The sequence below is a fragment of the Mesoplodon mirus genome, assembly GCF_964341445.2.
Source record: "Mesoplodon mirus genome assembly, chromosome: 5".
Classification (NCBI taxonomy): Eukaryota; Metazoa; Chordata; class Mammalia; order Artiodactyla; family Ziphiidae; genus Mesoplodon; species Mesoplodon mirus.
In genome coordinates, this window is record NC_138980.1 from 73,942,325 (window position 1) to 73,962,147 (window position 19,823).

At 38.7% G+C, this 19,823-nt stretch overlaps 1 protein-coding gene and 1 pseudogene across 5 annotated transcripts in view; one reads left to right on the forward strand and one right to left on the reverse strand.

The window, feature by feature from the left end:
- The window catches only part of KIF3A (kinesin family member 3A), a 76,525-nt gene that overhangs the window by 15,008 nt on the left and 41,694 nt on the right, over window positions 1–19,823 (forward strand). For all 4 annotated transcript variants that reach the window (XM_082624028.1, XM_082624029.1, XM_082624027.1 and 1 more), the window contains exons 3-4: window positions 6,832–6,976; window positions 7,108–7,192. In XM_082624028.1, the coding sequence (XP_082480154.1) occupies window positions 6,832–6,976; window positions 7,108–7,192 (230 nt within the window). The remainder of the gene's footprint in view (window positions 1–6,831; window positions 6,977–7,107; window positions 7,193–19,823) is intronic.
- Window positions 2,111–3,159, reverse strand: LOC309804946 (14-3-3 protein beta/alpha-like; annotated as a pseudogene). Its single transcript has one exon. The product of its transcript is annotated as a 14-3-3 protein beta/alpha-like (transcript).

The following is a 19,823-nucleotide window of genomic DNA, read 5'->3' on the forward strand; positions in this document are numbered from 1 at the left end:
TCTGATCTTTCATTGTTAGTGTATAGAAATGCAAGATTTCTGCGAATTAATTTTGTATCCTGCAACTTTACCGAATTCATTGATGAGCTCTAGTAGTTTTCTGGTAGTATCTTTAGGATTTTGTATGGGTAGTATCATGTCATCTGCAAACAGTGACAGTTTTACTTCTTCTTTTCCAATTTGGATTCCTTTTATTTCTTTTTCTTCTCTGATTGCCATGGCTAAGACTTCCAAAACTATGTTGAAAAAAGTGGTCAGAGTGGACATCCTTGTCTTATTCCTGATTTTAGAGGAAATTCTTTTAGCTTTTCACTGTCAAGAATGATGTTAGCTGTGGGTTTGTTATACACGGCCTTTATTATGTTGAGGTAAGTTCTCTCTGTGCCGACTTCTGGAGAGTTTTTATCATAAATGGGTTTTGAATTTTGTCAAAAGCTTTCTCTGCATCTGTTGAGATGATCATATGTTTTTTTTTAACTGATAAAATTTTTTATTTCACTTTTGAGTTTTTACACTTTTCCTGATTATTCCGTGTAAGGTGGAAACTAGAACTGTTTAAAAGACATACACAGATCGAGTACATCAATAACCAGGGTTTTTTCTTTTTTGCTATTACTATTTTCATAACCACAGGTGTGCTTGCTAGGCAATATAACCATCACAGAAGCAAATGTGAGGCAGAATACTGGTGAGGAAAAAGCGAGAGAGAGCTACCAGATATACAGACAGGCTTGTTCTACATTCACTACTGTGTTTTCAAGTGCCAAGTATTAACTGCACATTTTTGTTCAGCTAGAAAGAAGAGGGATTTTTTTCTTTTTCTTTTTTTCCCTTTTGGTTTGTTTGAAATCAGTGCATGAATGTTTCTCATTTCAGCAGATGGACAAACAGATGGACACTACGGCTATGGGGAATGTTCAGGGGAGGGAGGGGGATATTGTGAGACTGCTAGGCCTGGCTATTCCCAACTCTCTTCATCACAGTGTTCATGCAGCTTCCCTGCATTTAGGGTCTTGTTGAAACGTGTTTGTGAACTTGATGGGATGGGTACACTTGGGAGAGCTGGTGACAGGTGCTAACAAGCATTATCAGGTCTGGCTGCAATATAAGGAGAAACCATGGATATTTAAAAATATATTTTTGAGTCAGATCTTGGTGTGACTGAAGAGGAACCACCGTTCTGAGAACTGGAAGAAGACAGAGCTGAGATGCAGGAAGCACTTTTCAACTCTCTATAGCAAGGCTGACTCACCGAAGTCCTCACCAACGTCCCTCACCCCCTCCAGGCCCCCTGTCCCTGCTCATCTAGTACTAAACCATGAACAAAAGGCAAAGGGAATGCACAAAGAAGAAAATGTAAGGAAGAAGAAGGACAAATTTAGAGAGAGAAGAGAAAATCAAAATCGATAGTCAAAAAGGACAGTGGGAAAGAATGTTTAGATTTCAAAATTTTAAAGCCCCGAGCTAGGAAGAACCCAAAGACTGAGTACTTACTCCTCAAGTGAAAGGCAATCTCTGCAGAACATTATTCTTAGAGGTGTTACCCAGGAAACAGATAAGGCCATTAGTAAGATACATGCCTTTTTTTTTTCCTTCTTGAGCTCGTGGTTACAGGGAAAACAGATTCCACTACGGAAGCGCAAGCTGCCAATCAGTAACATGCTGATGTAGGAAAGGGGTTGGAGTCACGTGTGGTCTATGAGCACTGGACCTTTGCATGGTGTCATAACCCAGTTATCTGCCACCAAGAATGTTAATTTCTGGCTTCGACTTTCCTCAGAGGAAGACACTGTGGCCATCCGTAGTCATGAACTTTTGAGTGGCAACAGCCCCAACAGGTCAAGTGTCTACAAGCCCTGAACAGAACAGGCAGAATCACTGTGAATTACCATGAAACTCGAGTGCCAAACTAGAGGTTTCTCACTCCAAGTCCCAGTGTCACAATATAATCTCTATAACTTTCTGTACTTTACAATGGAACTGTATTTCAGTGACTGTTTTGAATTAAACTTTCCGAAAAGTTACACATAATTCAGGTCTATTTTGTTTTCTACCAGTAAGAGTTCTGCTAAATTACAAAACCCCATAATCACAGTGTTGTTTTTTAAAAAAATTAAACACACAGTATTCCTGTCAATGTTAATCAAAATCAAAACTTCAGAATGCTGTGGCATTTATGTGACCAATCTGAGTTTTAGATACAAATACCAGCTGCTTATCCCATGGACCATTTTTGCTAGACTGAGGCTGTGAAAAACTGAAAGTTGACATACGATTCTTTTTTTTTTAAATTCCACAAATGGATATACGTGGAGGGTACAGAGTGACACTTAAGAGATCCCAGGGCATGACAGACATTAGTTCTCTCCCTCCCCAGCATCTCCTTCATCTCCCTGGTTTTCCTACGTCCACAGAGTGAGATTGTCACTAAGCAACTGCATGATCAGGATGCTGTCTTTGTAAGACTCTTCATTCAGTGTGTCCAGTTCAGCAATCGCTTCATCAAATGCCATTTTTGCCAGGCTGCAAGCCTTTTCAGGAGAGTTTAGAATCTCATAGTAAATGATGGAGAAATTAAGTGCCAGGCCCAGTTGAACTGGGTGTGTAGGCTGCATTTCTTTCTTACTAATTTCAAATGCTTCCTGGTAAGCCTGCTGGGAGTTTGACACAGTGGTTTGTTTATTGTCTCTAGATGCCACCTCAGAAAGATATCTAAAATAATCGCCTTTCACTTTCAAGTAGAACACCTTACTTTCTGGTTGTGTAGCATTGGGAATAAGGTATTTGTCCAACAGCTCCAGAACATTGTTGCAGATGTCCTGCAGCTATGCCTTGATTTTCTCACGGTATTCTTTGCCCACCTGCTGCTTCTTCTCGTTCCTCTCTGTTTTCTGTTTGATGCTGGAGATGACACACCAGGAAGAACGGCGGGCACCGACCATGTTCTTGTAGACAACAGACAGCAGTTTCATCTCTTCATTGGAGAGCTCGTGCCCCTGCTCCATGACTGCCTTCATGGCCTCAACCATGTCATCGTAGCGCTCCGCCTGCTCGGCGAGTTTGCCTTTCTGTACCAGCTCACTTTTATCCATGGTCATTCCTGTGGGAGGACTGCAGGGGACAAAGACACTTACTAGCGGAGCTCCGGGCATGGTGACCGCTTCCTTCCCAAGCCCACTCCTCCAGCATCGGCTGCAGTGGTGGCGGCAGTAGAATCTGCGGCTGCAGTGGCAACCTCAGCTCCGGAATTGGCAGCTGATCATATGGTTTTTATTCTTCAGTTTGTTAATGTGTGTATCACACTGATTGATTTGTGGATGTTGAAGAATACTTGCATCCCAGGGATAAATCCCACTTGATCGTGGTGTATGATCCTTTTAATGTATTGTTGGATTCAGTTTGCTAGTATTTTGTGGAGGATTTTTGCATCTACGTTCATCAGTGATATTGGCCTATTTTTTTTTGTGTGTGTGGTATCTTTGTTTGGTTTTGGTGTCAGGGTGATGGTGGCTTCATAGAATGAGTTTGGGAGTGTTCCTTCCTCTGCGATTTTTGGGAAGAGTTTCAGAAGGATAGATGTTAACTTTTCTCTAAATGTTTGGTAGAATTCACCTGTGAAGCCATCTGGTCCTGGACTTTTGTTTGTTGGCAGTTTTAAAATCAGCTTTGATTTCAGTACTTGTGATTGGTCTGTTCATATTTTCTGTTTCTTCCTGGTTCAGTCTTGGAAGGTTATATGTTTATCCATTTCTTCTAGATTGACCATTTATTGACATACAGTTGCTTATAGTAGTCTCTTAGGATGCTCTGTAATTCTGTGATGTCCGTTGTAACTTCTCTTTTTTCATTTCTAATTTTATTGATTTGAGCCCTCTCCCTTTTTTTCTTGTTGAGTCTGGCTACAGGTTTATCAATTTTGTTTATATTTTCAGAGGAACCAGCTTTTTTTTTTTTTTTTTGCGGTACGCGGGCCTCTCACTGTTGTGGCCTCTCCCGTTGCGGAGCACTGGCTCCGGACGCACAGGCTCAGCAGCCATGGCTCACGGGCCCAGCTGCTCTGCAGCATGTGGGATCTTCCTGGACTGGAGCACGAACTCGTGTCCCCTGCATCGGCAGGCAGACTCTCAACCACTGCACCACCAGAGAAGCCTGGAACCAGCTTTTAGTTTGATTGAACTTTTCTATTGTTTTGTTCCTCTCTGTTTCATTTATTTCTGCTTTGATCTTTATGATTTTTTCCTTCTACTAACTTTGGGTTTTGTTTGTTCTTCTTTCTCTAGTTACTTAATATCCTTTTTAAATTAGTAATCTTCATATATTTAATGCATTCATAGAAATTGCATTAGGTATTAATTTTGAGCTCAAAATTTTTTTGGGTCATTACATACTGGTAAAAAACATGGGCTATGGAGCCAACTGGAGTGTGTTCAGATCTTGTTTCGACCACTTACTATGTCATTGAGCAAGTAACTCAACCTCTCTAAGCCTTTGTTTCCTCAACTAAACTGTGGGAATATAAACATTGCCTAGCTCTTAGGATTGGGGTGAAAATTAAATAGGAATGCATGTAAAGTACATGACATAGCACATAGCAAATGATCAGTAAACAGTAGCTGTGGTGTCTTTTCTAAAATGCCGTATATGAGTTCATGATATTTTCAGCTCCTTGGAATGCAGTAAGTTATATTCTTAATGCAAGAGTTTGAAATATTTAGTGAGTTAGAAAAAATTAAGACTTTTAAATTATTCCCATGTATAAAAATGGTTTCTGGGCTTCCCTGGTGGCGCAGTGGTTGAGAGTCCGCCTGCCGATGCAGGGGACACGGGTTCGTGCCCCGGTCCGGGAAGATCCCACATGCCGCGGAGCGGCTAGGCCCGTGAGCCATGGTCACTGAGCCTGCGCGTCCGGAGCCTGTGCTCCGCAACGGGAGAGGCCACAACAGTGAGAGGCCCGCGTACCGAAAAAAAAAAAAAAAAAAAAAAAAAGAATGGTTTCTGTTGTGATTAATTTATTTTCATACAAAGTCCAAAAATGATGACACGTTGTTGTTAACTGAATAGAGTGGTGGTAGTTGAGAAACCTTTTTCATTTATGCTGTCACTTTCTAGGCTATCTTCTCATACTGTACTGTCTCCTGAGGAAATCTCATCCACCTCCATGGCTTCAGTGGCAAATGAATCTCATCCATCCTCCTGCTTGCTTGACACATCCATGTGGGTGTATCGTAGACTTAAAGCTCAGTACCCCCAAACTAAATTCATGATCTTCCCTTTCAAACTGTTATTTCTTCTAGTGTTGTTCACCATCTCAGTACATGGCATAGCCATACATCCCTTTGGTCAAGCCAGAAATTGAAAGTCACACTCAATTCTTCCTTTTCCCTGGTCCCCTTACGACTAGTTGTTTTCCAGGTCCTCTTGATTCTAACTGTTAAATATCTCTGACATCCTACTGTTAAATATCTCTGAAATCCTTCTACCTTTCTCATCCCCTTCTATTTATTGTCATCACCATCTCTCATCTGGCTAACTACTTCAGCCCTCTAACTTATTTCTTCACGTCTCCTCTTGCTTTCTTCCAATTCTTCATAGACAGTATAGCCAAAGTGACTATGATGTCACTCCTCTGATTGAAAAATCATTCTATGGCTTCACTTTGTTTTTAGCATAAGCTCTAAAAGCCTTAAGATGTTCTTCATCGTCCTGTGTGATTAGGCCCCTGTCAATTTCTTTAGCTGTATCTGCATCCACTGTCCTTTTCCATCTCTGTTTCTTCCATTCTGGTCTCATTACATTTCTTCAAAATCTCCATTCTATTTTTTGCCTCTTGCTGTTCACTCTGTTCCTATCTAACTCTTGCTCATATACCAGATCGTATCTTAAACCTTACCTCTTCTGGAAGGCCTTCCCTGACCTCTTCCCCTTTCCTCCTGCATCAGTTCTCCTGCCCAGATTATGTCCCTTACTCTCATCTAGAACTCCGTGTTTCTCATTTCCCAACACTCATCCTGCTTATAATTATTTGGCTAGTATGTCCTCCCCAAGATGACATATCATAAGATTAAAGATTGTGTTTGTCTTGTTTGTCATTGTGTCCCCAGTGCCTAGCACAATGCCAGACACAGGTGTGTAGTAAGTATTTGTTGAATGAATGAATTTGGGTATTTAGAAAATTTTAAGTTGTATCTGTAATTACTTGTAATAATTGTATTGTCACCTTTTTTTGTTAATTCCCCCTATTCCTTACAACTGTTACTTAAAACATTTTATTTCGAAATAATGTACTTATTTTAGGAATAAGAAGAAAAAACTACCATTTGCCAGGTGTCATGTTGGTCACTTGAAATAAATTGTTTCATTTGGTTCTTACTATCAATGTAGAGTATTCATTCTTATCCCCATTTTGCCATTGAGGAGATAATCTCTGGGTATATACTTTCTAAGGTCAAGTCTCTGAAAAACGGCAGATGTGTGGATTCACGTTGAGGTCTTTCTATTCTAGAACCTGTGTTCTCTTGCTGTAATTATACTACCTTCTCCAATTTAACGTCCACATTAAGTAATTAATATACACATTTTAAGAAATTTCTTATGATTAGCTAAAGTGTCAGATTTTATATTTATCTCATTGACTCTAATTCTTGAACAGTGCTATGCTCATGTGGCATACAGTACATCTTGTAATTGCTGATAATAAAGGTGAAATTTGTACTAGAATAAACTTTAAATCCAGGCTAGAAATTGCATCACAGTGTCAAAGGAATTAATTTTAAGAGCTATTGGTCTGTAGCATGACTCTGCGAAGTGATTGATTCTCTTCATCATTTTCAGGGACTATTTTTGCATATGGACAAACTGGAACAGGTAAAACTTTTACCATGGAAGGTGTTCGAGCTGTTCCTGAACTTAGAGGAATCATTCCAAATTCATTTGCTCACATATTTGGTCATATTGCAAAAGCAGAGGGTGATACAAGGTAAAAGAGAATTCTTAATATTTTCTAATATTTAGAAGTACAAGCATAAGAAAGATGTATACATTTTATAAACACATTTTAAAAACTTCTAATATTTCACTGTTTTTTTTTTAATGATGTTTTATTTACAGATTTTTGGTTCGAGTGTCTTATTTGGAAATATATAATGAAGAAGTTCGTGACCTTTTGGGCAAGGATCAGACACAGAGGTTAGAGGTATGGATAATTGAAATTGGAGAATTTTCCAAAGCAATAGAATGTGTACTAAATTAAGCTCTTTTTTGAACAAAAGGTACTTTAAATATTTTACTTATTTTTTGACCAGATAATATAACATAGTTCAAAACTAAAAGTATTTTAAACATTTATGCATTGAAAAGTCTTGTTCCTACCTCATTTCTCCCAACCCTAAGATAACCACTTTCAGTATCCTTTCAGTGTTGTTTATGTAAATACAAACAAATACAATTTTATTTTTACTCCAAAAGTAGGACAGTGTATACATTGATCAGCACCATTTTTTTTTTTTTTTGGTATACGGGCCTCTCACTGTTGTGGCCTCTCCCGTTGCGGAGCACACGCTCCGGACGCGCAGGCTCAGCCGCCATGGCTCACGGGTCCAGCCGCTCCGCGGCATGTGGGATCTTCCCGGACCGGGGCATGAACCCGTGTCCCCCTCATCGGCAGGCGGAGTCTCAACCACTGCGCCACCAGGGAAGCCCTGCACCATTTTTTTAATTAAAATTTTTATTGAGATAAGTGTAAATTCATATACAGTTGTAAGAAATAATACAGAGAGATTACCCTTCACACAGTTTTCCCCAGTGGTAACATTTTACAAAGCTATAATGCAATATCACAACCATGATATTGACCTTGATGCAATCCACAGATCTTATTCAAATGCCCCCAGTTTTTCTTGTAGTCATTTGTGTTGTATACTATTTTATCATGTGTAGATTGGTATATCCACTACCACAGCAAGGTACTAAACATCTCAGATATGCCTTATGTTGCCCTTTTATAACCACATCCACCTCTCCTGTGACCACTCCCCTCTGTCCCCATCCCTAACCCCTGACAACCCCTGATCTGCTTTCATTTCTACAGTTTTGTCATTTCAAAATGTTATGTAAATATAAACATACAATATGTAACCTTTTGGAATTGTCTTTTTTCACTTGGCATAACTCCCTAGAGATTCATCCAAGTTGTTGCATGTATCGATTATTCATTCATTTTTATTACTGAGTAATATTGCATGGTATATTTAACCACTCACCTGTTGAAGGACATCTGGGCTGTTTTGGGCTATCATGAGTAAAGCCACTATGAACACACAGATTTTTTTGCAAATGTAAGTTTTCATTCTCTGGTATGAATGCCCAAGAGTACTCCGGAATTTATTTTAAGTCAGAAGTTTTTACAGTGTCAAAAATATAGGTATTGAGACTAATCATGAATGTAGTCATGAATACTTGTGTTTTCAGTCTTTCTTTTACCTGAAGGAAAAACCAAACTTTCTGATTGAGAAACTCTAGTTTGTTTACTTTTGGGTAATAGATTGGCACTAAAGACTACTTTCATCCAGCATCTTAGAAAAGGGAACTGTGAGATTATATGCATAAATGTCAGATAATCACAAAATTTGTGAATTGGTACATTATGGTTTTAACTGACAAGTATAGCTGATTCACATTCATTATTTTTTAATTGAGATATAATTTACATAGCATAATATTCATCCTTTTAAAGTGTACAATTTAGTGATCTTAGTATATTCATAAAGTTATGCAACCATCACCACTATCTAATTCTAGAACATTTTCATTACTCCAAAAAGAAACTCCATGGCCATTAGGAGCCACTCACCATTCCCCCTTTCCCTCCTGGTAACCCATAATTTACTTTTTGTCTCTATGGACTTGCCTATTCTGGACATTTCATTTAAATGGAATCATACAATTGTGGTCTTTTATGACTGGCTTCTTTCACTTAGTATAATGTTTTCAAGATTCACCCATGTTGTAGCATGAATCAGTATTTCATGTTTTTGTTTTGTTTTAACAGCCTGTACACGTTTCTATATGAATACACGCATACCTTGTTTTATGGTGCTTCACTTTATTATGCTTTGCAGATACTGTGTTTTTTACAAAATGAAGGTTTGTGGCAACCCTGCATCAAACAATTCTGTTCAACTCCATTTTTCCAGCAGCATTTACTTACTTCATGTCTCTGTGCCACATTTTGGTAATTCTGCAATATTGTAAACTCTCCATCAGCAAAAAAAATTATGACTCACTGAAGGCTCAGGTGATGTTAGCAGTTTTTAGCAATGAAGTATTTTGAAATTAAGGTACATACATTTTTTTAAACATAATGCTGTTGCACACTTAATAGACTACAGTATAGTGTAAACAACTTTTATATGCAACAAGTAACCAAAAAATTCATGGTACTAAGTTTATTACGGTGGTCTGGAACTGAACCTGCAATATCTTTGAACTGTATGTTTTTTCAGTTCTCTTGGTTCTATATCAGTGAATGTAATTGTTAGATAATGTGGTAACTGTTTTTTTAGGAACTGCCAGGCTGTTTCCCACAGTGGCTGTACCATTTTACATTCCTATCAGCAATGTAAGAGGAGTCCAGTTTCTCTGCATCCTCATCAACACTCGTTATTATCTGTCTTTTTTATAGCCATTTTAGAGGGTGTAAAGTGGTACCTCATTTGTGGGCTTGATTTCCATTTCCCTGATGGCTAATAATGATGAATATCTTTTCACGCCATTTGTGTATCTTCTTTGGATAAATTTCCATTCAGATCCATTGCTCATTTATAATTGGGTCTTTGTCTTTTTGTTATTGAGTTGTAATAATTCTTTATATATTCTAGATACAAGTTTGTTAACAGATATATGGATTTACAAAAATATTCTCCCATCTGTGGGATTGTCTTTTCACTATCTTGATGGTGTCCTTTGGAGCATAAAAATTAAAAATTTTATCATGTCTGGTTTATCTATATTTAGTTTTGTTGCTTGTGCTTTTTGGTGTAGTATCTAAGAAATCATTGCTTCATCCAAGGTCATGAAGATTTATGCCTTTGTTCTAAGAGTTTTATAGTTTTAGCTCTTATATTTATGTCTTTGATTCATTTTGAGTTAATTTTTTATGTACCATGTGAGGTAGAGGACCAACTTCATTTTTGCCTATGGATATCCAGTTGTCTCAGCACCATTTATTGAAAAGACTATTTTCCCCTCATTGCACTTTGCTTTTTTTTTTTTTTTTTTTTGGGCTACGCGGGCCTTTCACTGCTGTGGCCTCTCCCTTTGTGGAGCACGGGCTCCGGACGTGCAGGCCCAGCGGCCATGGCTCACAGGCCCAGCCGCTCCGCGACATGTGAGATCCTCCCAGACCGGGGCACAAACCCGTGTCCCCTGCATTGGCAGGCGGACTCTCAACCACTGCGCCACCAGGGAAGCCCCTGCACTTTGCTTTTTTCACTGAACAATGGATTATGGCAATTTTTCCACATCAGTACAGAGAAAGCTTCCTCATTCCTTTTTTTTTTTTAAAGGTTCATAATATCCTTTGTATGCACATAATTTTAATTTATTTAGCCAGCCCTCTGTTGATGAACACTTGGGTTGTTTAAGATCTTCTGCTGTTACACACAATTCTGTGCTGAATAGCCTTGTACATACAGCATTTCATACATGTGCAGGCATATCTGAGGATAAATTCCTGAAGCAGGGTTGCTGAGTCACGTGATAAATGATTAGTAACTATTGCCAAATATATTAATATAGTGTATGAGACACTAGATTTAGTGTATGAGACAAAAGGTTAGCCTTTAAAATATTAATATTGGAATTTTGATAGAAATTGCATTGTCAGTAAAATAATTAGAGAATAATGGTAAGAGTAGTCACCATTGTAGAATGGTGTAGAATACACTTAGAATAACAGCAGCTACTATTATTAAGCTTTTATAATGTGGCAGTAGGCATTCAGTACAGTAAATTGTGGTAGTAGCACATACTTTATTTCATTTAATCTTTCGCCGTTCAGTTTTGTTATTGTAAAAAATGAAACCTAGAGGGGTTTCCTGACTTGCTTGTGTCACAGGTAAGTGGATTAAGGATTAAAGGGTGATTTCTGAGGTTTTACCATCGTAGCTTGAATTCTGGCTCTGAGTTCTTAAGCAAGTTACTTACCCTCTATGAGCCTTAGCTTTGCCACATGAAAATGGAAATCATAAAAGTATCTACTTTATAGGATTATTGCCAACATTAACAAATTAATGCAAAGTTTTAAAATCATTGATTGACACGTAATAAAGTATTCAATACGTTTTAGCTTTTTTTTCTTTTTAAGTTTACTATATAAGCTGAGCTTTTGGAGCAGTATATTACAGGCTTAGGTATTATTTGTGTTTGTTGGACCTTAATGAAAACTTAATCTATAATGATAATGTGTAGACAGCAAACACAGAGATAAGTTTCATTTTTGCTAGTTGTCATCTTTGGTTTTGATGGATACTTTAATTCTGTGCTTTTTACCTTTTAAAAGTTTATTGTTTTATTGCCTAAATTATTAGAATAAAAATCATTTGGACAGATTTTCCATTTTTGTAACAGTAATTATAGATCAGATTTATTCTCAGGAACAGTCTTGTCAATGGTTCTCAACCACATTAGACCCAATGCCCCTTTTTTATAACATATATCTTGTAATGCCCCTTTGACTATCCTGAAATAAATTTCATAGATGATGAAATCTATCTACACACATAATTTAAAAATTATCAATATACTGCCCTATTATAATATAAAAGAGAATAAAATTAAAAAATAAAGTGCTTGTATTTCAATATATAAATGCTTAGATGTGATCATACTCAATGACATAATGAAGTAGTCAGAAGCATATATAATCATTATGATTGTAGCAGCTACAAATGCAGACTGTTATAAGTATATTGTATTGGTGATCTAAACACCTTGATTTGTGTTATTGTCAATGACATGGTCTTTTAAAATAGTAACTAGCTCTTGGTAGAGTTCTGAGGAAAATAAAGTAGTTCTTTCCTCAGTTTTCCTGCATTCCTATGTTATTATTATTACCATGGGAAAGCACTTTGTCTTCATATGTACAATAGAGTTAGGGTTTAGATTCAGGTAATTATAAATTGTTTTTTCACCCATGTTAATATCTGGTAGGACATTCAAAGTTGCATGGGATAATTCATTGACTGTGACCCATTTCATTTCAAGGTGTTTAGTATCCCAGGCCCCTGCCTATGAATACTAATAGTGTCCTCAAGTGAACCAGAAACTCCCCCACAAACTTCTAAAACATTCTGGGCAGGGGAGTAACTGCTGCCATTGAGATTCATTGTTTTGGTGTTATAAATTGTTACACAAATTAAATTTCTGTGTTTTTATGATAAAAATTCTTTGCTAGCATTACCATCCAATTTTTTTTTAAAACTTTCATAAACAACAGTAATGGACAGTAATACATACCACTCACTCACATTCACGTGCCTCATTTCTAGGTGAACTTGCTGGCACTGACTCAGACTCATGACTGAATTTAAGCTATTAGTTTTTAGGAGTGTCTAGACCACATTTAAGTTACCAGGACTCTCTAACAAAGGTAAAGACCAGGGCCCTCTAATGAGAGTCAATATCAGCGGTGTCTCTGAGAATGATTAATCCTTTAATTTCCTTTCTTTCCTCCTGGTGGGATCTCCTCCCAAACCAGGGCCAGGATCCCCTAATTAGGGTCAAAACCAGAGAGAAAACAGGATTCATACTAATGTACTAAGACACCCGAGATAAAAGTCAAACTAATTCCAGAAGGCTCACTTTGATACAATATCATAAAAGCCTATACATAAGGAATTTTATCCCATTTTCTTTCCCTTTTAAAAAACAGTTCTAGTTAAATATAGGTGTTACAGTCTAAAGACCACCAAGGGGCCGTTGTTCATCAGAGCCTAAGGAATATTGGGGCCATGTGGTGTTACAGTAAAATATTCTCTTTCTTTTCATGGGAGCATAGCTGCAGTTCTTCCAGTTTCGCAAAATCCACCCTAGGGGACTACAAGATAGAACAGAGCTCTCATTACCCATTGTTCTTTCACACGGCTGCTATTACCAGAAACAGACAGACTGGCAGATCAGTATCCAGAGTCTTCTCAGGGTCACAGTTTCGTAGCATGAGAATGGAAAGTTTCCTACCTACCATTCCAGACAGGGGTGCAGATGAGCCTTGGTCTAACAGGGAGTTTCTCAATTACTGCTCAGGCAGTGCTGGATGGCCAAGGGACTCCTTGACCCAGAACGGAAAGTCCAATTAAAGTGGTACTCTGCTCAAAACAAGATGACCATGTCATACACCTTCCCCCACAAAAAAGTAAAATTCCAATCAAGGCAACCCAATAGGGAAGAATGCCCTGCTGTCGTCACACACGAGGTTACACCACTTGCCAGAGACGTCTTATACCAGGACCAGAGCCTTGTTTCCTTTGCTAGGGAATCGAAAACACCATGGGCCAGTGCTGCCTGGTTAGTGGCAAGCACTTGGGGCTGTCCCTGAGACAGAAGCACTCAGGCACCTGCTGGACAAGATCTGTGTGCCAGTGTCAGCCCAGGGCTGATGTGCCATGAGTGAGATGCCACTCAAGATGGCTGTCCCTTCATGGTCACCAAAATTGTTACTGAACCAAACTTGGGTCTGCTTGCCTGCCACACAGCAAGGCATATTTACTGACACTGGGTTGTGTTGAAGGAAAGTACACTTTTATTGCAGGGCACCAAGCAAGCTCATGCTCAGAAGGCTCAAACTCCCTAATGGCTTTTTTTCAGGGATGGGTTTTTAAAGGCAACATTTGCGGTGAGTGTTGCAGGGTGCATGACTTCTGATTAGTTGGTGGTGAGGTAACAGGTGATATTTCGGGAATCTTAATCATCAACCTCCTGGTTTAGTCCAGTCTGAGGTCTAGTGCTTGTGGTCAGACTGTAGTCATCATCCTCAACCTGGATGGGGGTCTTGGTTTCTACAGAACAACTCCAAGATACACATCAGATTGTTTTATATATTCCTTGAGGAGGAACTAGAACTCTGTTTTATACCTGAACTATTGTTTCAGCTATAAAAAGCAGTTTTTTGACTGCTTTTCTTTTGTTTCTGCATTCCTTCACTTCCTTAGTAACTGCTTGACTCTGCTCTTTGGAATTCAGGAAAAGCCTGGGAGACTAAATCCTTTTTCTACAAAGAGAATTGGGGGACATGGAGGGGCTTTTTTTTTTTTTTTTTTTTTTAACCTGGGAGGGTCCTGCAAGGTCCTGCTTTTTTTAATTTTATTTTATTTTTATTGGAGTATAGTCGATTTACAATGTTGTGTTAGTTTCAGGTGTACAGCAAAGTGATTCAGTTATACATATACATATAATTCTATTCTTTTTCAAATCCTTTTCCCATTTAGCTTATTATAGAATATTGAGTAGAGTTCCCTGTGCTATACAGTAGGTCCTTGTTGGTTATCTATTTTAAATATATTAGTGTGTATATGTCAATCTCAAACTCCCAATTTATCCTTCCCCCCAACCTTTACCCTTTGGTAACCATAAATTTGATTTCTAAGTCTGTGAGACTGTTTCTATTTTGTAAATAAGTTCATTTGTATCATATTTTATAGATTCTGCCTAGAAGTGATATATGATATTTGTCTTTCTCTGACTGACTTCACTTAGTATGATAATCTCTAGGTTCATCTGTGTTGCTGCTAATGGCATCATTTCATTCTTTTTAATGGCTGAATAATATTCCATTGTATAAATGTACCACATCTTTTAAAAAAATTATTAATTAATTAATTTATTTTTGGCTGTGTTGGGTCTTCATTTCTGTGTGAGGGCTTTCTCTAGTTGTGGCAAGCGGGAGCCACTCTTCATCGCGGTGCGCCGGCCTCTCACTATTGCGGCCTCTCTTGTTGCAGAGCACAGGCTCCAGACATGCAGGCTCAGTAGTTGTGGCTCACGGGCCAGGTTGCTCCATGGCATGTGGGATCTTCCCAGACCAGGGCTCGAACCCGTGTCTCCTGCATTGGCAGGCAGATTCTCAACCACTGCGCCACCAGGGAAGCCCCAACCACATCTTCTTTATCCATTCTTCTGTCGATGGACATTTAGGTTGCTTCCATGTTCTGGCTATTGTAAATAGTGCTCCAGTGAACATTGGGGTGTGTATATCTTTTCAAATTATGGTTTTCTCTGGATATATACCCAGGAGTGGGATTGCTGGGTCATATTGTAGTTATGTTTTAGTTTTTTAAGGAAGCTTCATACTGTTCTTCATAGTGGCTGTACCAATTTACATTACCACCCAGAGTGTAGGAGAGTTCCCTTTTCTCCACACCGTCTCCAGCATTAATTGGCTCTAGAAATTTTGATGATGGCCATTCTGACTGGTGTGAGGTGATACTGTGTAGTTTTGATTTGCATTTCTCTAATAATTAGTGTTTTGTTTATCTAATAATTGGTGCTTTTTAGCCATCTGTATGTCTTCTTTGGAGAAATGTCTATTTAGATCTTCTACCCATTTTTTGATTGGGTTGTTTGTTTTTTGATATAGACCTGCATGAGCTGTTTGTATATTTTGGAGAGTAATCCCTTGCCGGTCGCTTTGTTTGCAAATATTTTCTCCCATTTTGTAAGTTGTCTTTTCATTTTGTTTATGGTTTCCTTTGCTGTGCAAAAGCTTTTAAGTTTAATTTGGTCCCATTTGATTATTTTTCTTTTCATTACTCTAGGAGGTAGATTGAAAAAAATCTTGCTGCAATTTATGTCAAAGAGTGTTCTGCTTATGTCTTCCTCTAAGAGTTTTATTGTATTTGGCCTTACATTTAGGCTTTTAATCCATTTGAGTTTATTTTTGTGTATGGTGTTAGGGAGTGTTCTAATTTCATTCTTTTAGCTGTCCAGTTTTCCCAGCACCACTTATTGAAGAGACTGTCTCTTTTCTCCATTGTATATTCTTGCTTCCTTTGTCATAGATTAAGTGACCATAGGTGTGTGGGTTTGGTCTCTTTGTATTTTCTATTTCTTCTTGGTTCAGTCTTGGAAGGTTGTACCTTTCTAAGAATTTGTGCATTTCTTCCAGGTTGTCCAGTTTATTGGCATATAGTTGCTTGTAGTAGTCTTTTATGATCCTTTGTATTTCTTTGGTGTCCATTGTAACTTCTCCTTTTTCATTTCAGTTTTATTGATTTGAGCCCTCTCCTTTTTTTTCTTGATGAGTCTGGCTAAAGGTTTATCAATTTTGCTTATCTTTTCAAAGAACCAGCTTTTAATTTGATTGATCTTTTCTATTGTTTTCTTCATCTCTATTTCATTTATTTCTGCTCTGATCTTTATGATTTCTTTCCTTCTGTTAACTTTGGTTTTGTTTGTTCTTCTTTCTCTAATTGCTTTAGGTGTAAGGTTAGGTTTATTTGAGATTTTTCTTGTTTCCTGAGGTAAGATTGTATTGCTATAAACTTCCCTCTGAGAACTGCTTTCGCTGCATCCCATAGGTTTTGGATAGTTGTGCTTTCATTTTCATTTGTCTCTAGGTATTTTTTTTATTTCCTCTTTGATTTCTTCAGTTATCCACTGGTTGTTTAGTAGCACATTGTTTAGCCTCCACGTGTTTGTGTTTTTTCAGTTTTTTTCCTTATAATTGATTTCTAATCTCAGAGCATTGTGGTTGGAAGAGATGCTTGATATGACTTTTTAAAATAAATTTATTTATTTATTTTTGGCTGTGTTGGTCTTTGTTGCTGTGCACAGCCTTTCTCTAGTTGTGGTGAGCAGGGGCTACTCTTCATTGTGGTGAGCGGGCTTCTCGCTGCAGTGGCTTCTCTTGTTGCTGAGCACAGGTTCTAGGTGCATGGGCTTCAGTAGTTGTGGCACGTGGGCACAGTAATTGTGGCTCTTGGGCTCTAGAGCACAGGATCAGTTGTGGTGCATGGGCTTAGTTGCTCCATGGCATGTGGGATCTTTGTGGACCAGGGCTCGAACCCATGTCCCCTGCATTGGCAGGTGGATTCTTAACCACCACACCACCAGGGAAGTCCTGATATGATTTTAATTTTCTTAAATTTACCAAGTCTTGCTTTGTGGCCCAGCATGTGGTCAATCCTGGAGGATGTTCCATGTGCACTTGAGAAGAATGGGTATTCTGCTGTTTTTGAATGGAATGCTCTATAAATACCAATTAAGTCCATCTGCTCTAATGTGTCATTTAAGGCCTGTTTTTCTTATTGATTTTTTGTCTGGATGATCTATCCATTGTTGAAAGTGGGGTGTTCAAGTCCCTCACAATTACTGTGTTACTGTCACTTTCTCCTTTTATGGGTCTTAACATTTGCCTTATATATTGAGGTGCTCCTATGTTGGGTGCATATATTTAGAATTGTTATCTTCTTCTTGGATTGATCCCTTGATCATTATGTAGTGTCCTTCTTTGTCTCTTGTAACAGTCTTTATTTTAAAATCTATTTTGTCTGAAATGAGTATTGCTACTCCAGCTTTCTTTTGATTTCCATTTGCATGGAAGACGTTTTTCCATCCCCTCACTTTCAGTCTGTATGTGTCCCTAGATCTCAAGCGGGTCCCTTGTAGACAGCATATATACAGGTCTTGTTTTTGTATCCATTCAGCAGTCTGTGTCTTTTGGTTGGAGCATTTAATCCATTTACATTTAAGGTAATTATTGATATGTATGTTCTTATTGCCATTTTGTTAATTGTTTTGGATTTGTTTTTGTAGGTGTTATTTCTCCTCTTCCTCTTTTGTTCTCTTCCTTTGTGATTTGATGACTAACTTTAGAGTTGTGTTTGAATTCCTTTTTCTTTTTTGTGTGTGTATCTATTGCAGATTTTTGATTTGCCATTACCATGAAGTTTTTTTGTTTTTTGGGTTTTTTTTTTTTTGCTGTACGCGGGCCTCTCACTGTTGTGGCCTCTCCCGTTGCGGAGCACAGGCTCCAGACGCACAGGCTCAGCGGCCATGGCTCACGGGCCCAGCCGCTCCGCGGCATGTGGGATCTTCCCGGACTGGGGCACGAACCCGTGTCCCCTGCGTTGGCAGGCGGACTCTCAACCACTGCTCCACCAGGGAAGCCCTACCATGAAGTTTTGATATAGTATTCTATATATAAACAAGATTGATTTAAGTTGCTGGTCTTTTAATTTCAAATGCATTTCTAGTATCCTGCATTTGTACTCTCCTCTTCTCATGATTGCTGGTTTTGATATCGTATTTGTGTGTGGATGATTTCCTACCTTTAACATATGTTTGCCTTTACTGGTGAGCTTTTCCATGCATAATTTTATGGTGTGTATTTACGTCCTTTTTTTTTTCTGCCTAGAGAAGTTCCTTTAGCGTTTGTTGCAAAGCTGGTTTTGTGGTGCTGATTCTCTTAGGTTTTGCTTGTCTGGCAAGCTTTAGATTTCTCCGTCAAATCTAAATGAGAGCCTTGCTGGATAGAGTATTCTTGGTTGTAGGTTCTTCCCTTTCATCACTTTATTTTTGTTTGTTTTCTTTAACATCTTTATTGGAGTATAATTGCTTTACAATGGTGTGTTAGTTTCTGCTTTGAATCAGCTATACATATATCCCCATATCCCCTCCCTCTTGCGTCTCCCTTCCACCCTCTCTATCCCACCCCTCTAGGTGGTCACAAAGCACTGATTTCACTTTAAATAGATCATGCCACTCCCTTCTGGCCTGCAGAGTCTCCGCTGAAAAATCAGGTGATAACCTTATGCGGATTCCCTTTTAAGTTATTTGTTGCTTTTCCTTTGTTGCTTTTAATATTTTTCTCTTTGTCTTTAATTTTTGTCAATTTGATTACTACATGTTTCGGTATGTTCCTCCTTGGGTTTACCTGGCCTGGGACTCTCTGCACTTCCTGAACTTGAGTGACTGTTTCCTTTACCATGTTGGGGAAGTTTTCAGCTATTATCTCTTCAAATATTTTCTCAGGTCCTTTCTCTCGCTCTTTCCTTCTGGGATCTCTATAATGTGAATGTCAGTGTGTTTAATGTTGTCCCAGAGGTGTCTGAGACCATTCTCATTTCTTTTCGTTCTTTTTTTTTTTATTCTGTTCCACAGCAGTGATTTCCAGTGTTCTGTCTTCCAGCTTACGTATCCATTTTTCTGCCTCATTTACTCTGCTATTGATTCCATCTATCGTATTTTTCATTTCAGTTATTGTGTTGTTCATCTCTGTTTGTTCTTTAGATCTTCTAGCTCTTTGTTAAACATTTCCTGTATCTTCTCAGTCTGTGCCTCCATTCTTTTTCTGAGATCTTGGATCATCTTTACTATCATTACTCTGAATTCTTTTTCGTGTAGGTTGCCTATCTCCATTTCAGTTAGTTGTTCTTCTGGGGTTTTATCTTGTTCCTTCATCTGGGACATAGTCATCTGCCATCTCATTTTGTCTACCTTTCTGTGATCGTGGTTTCCATTCTGCCAGCTGCAAGTCTGTAGTTCTTATTGCTTCTGCTGTCTGCCCCCTGGTGGATGAGACTGGTCTAAGAGGCTTGTGCAGGCTTCCTGGTGGGGGGAACTGGTTCCTGCTCACTGGTGAGTCGAGCTGGGTGTTGTCCCTCTGGTGGGCAGGGCCGTGTCAAGGGGGCTGTTTAGCAGGCAGCTGTGGGCTCAGGAAGACTTTAGGCAGCCTGTCTTCTGATGGGTGGGGCTGTGTTACTGCCCTGTTGGTTGTTTGGCCTGAGGAGTCCCAGCAGTGGAGCCTACAGGCTGTTGGGTGGCGCCAGGTC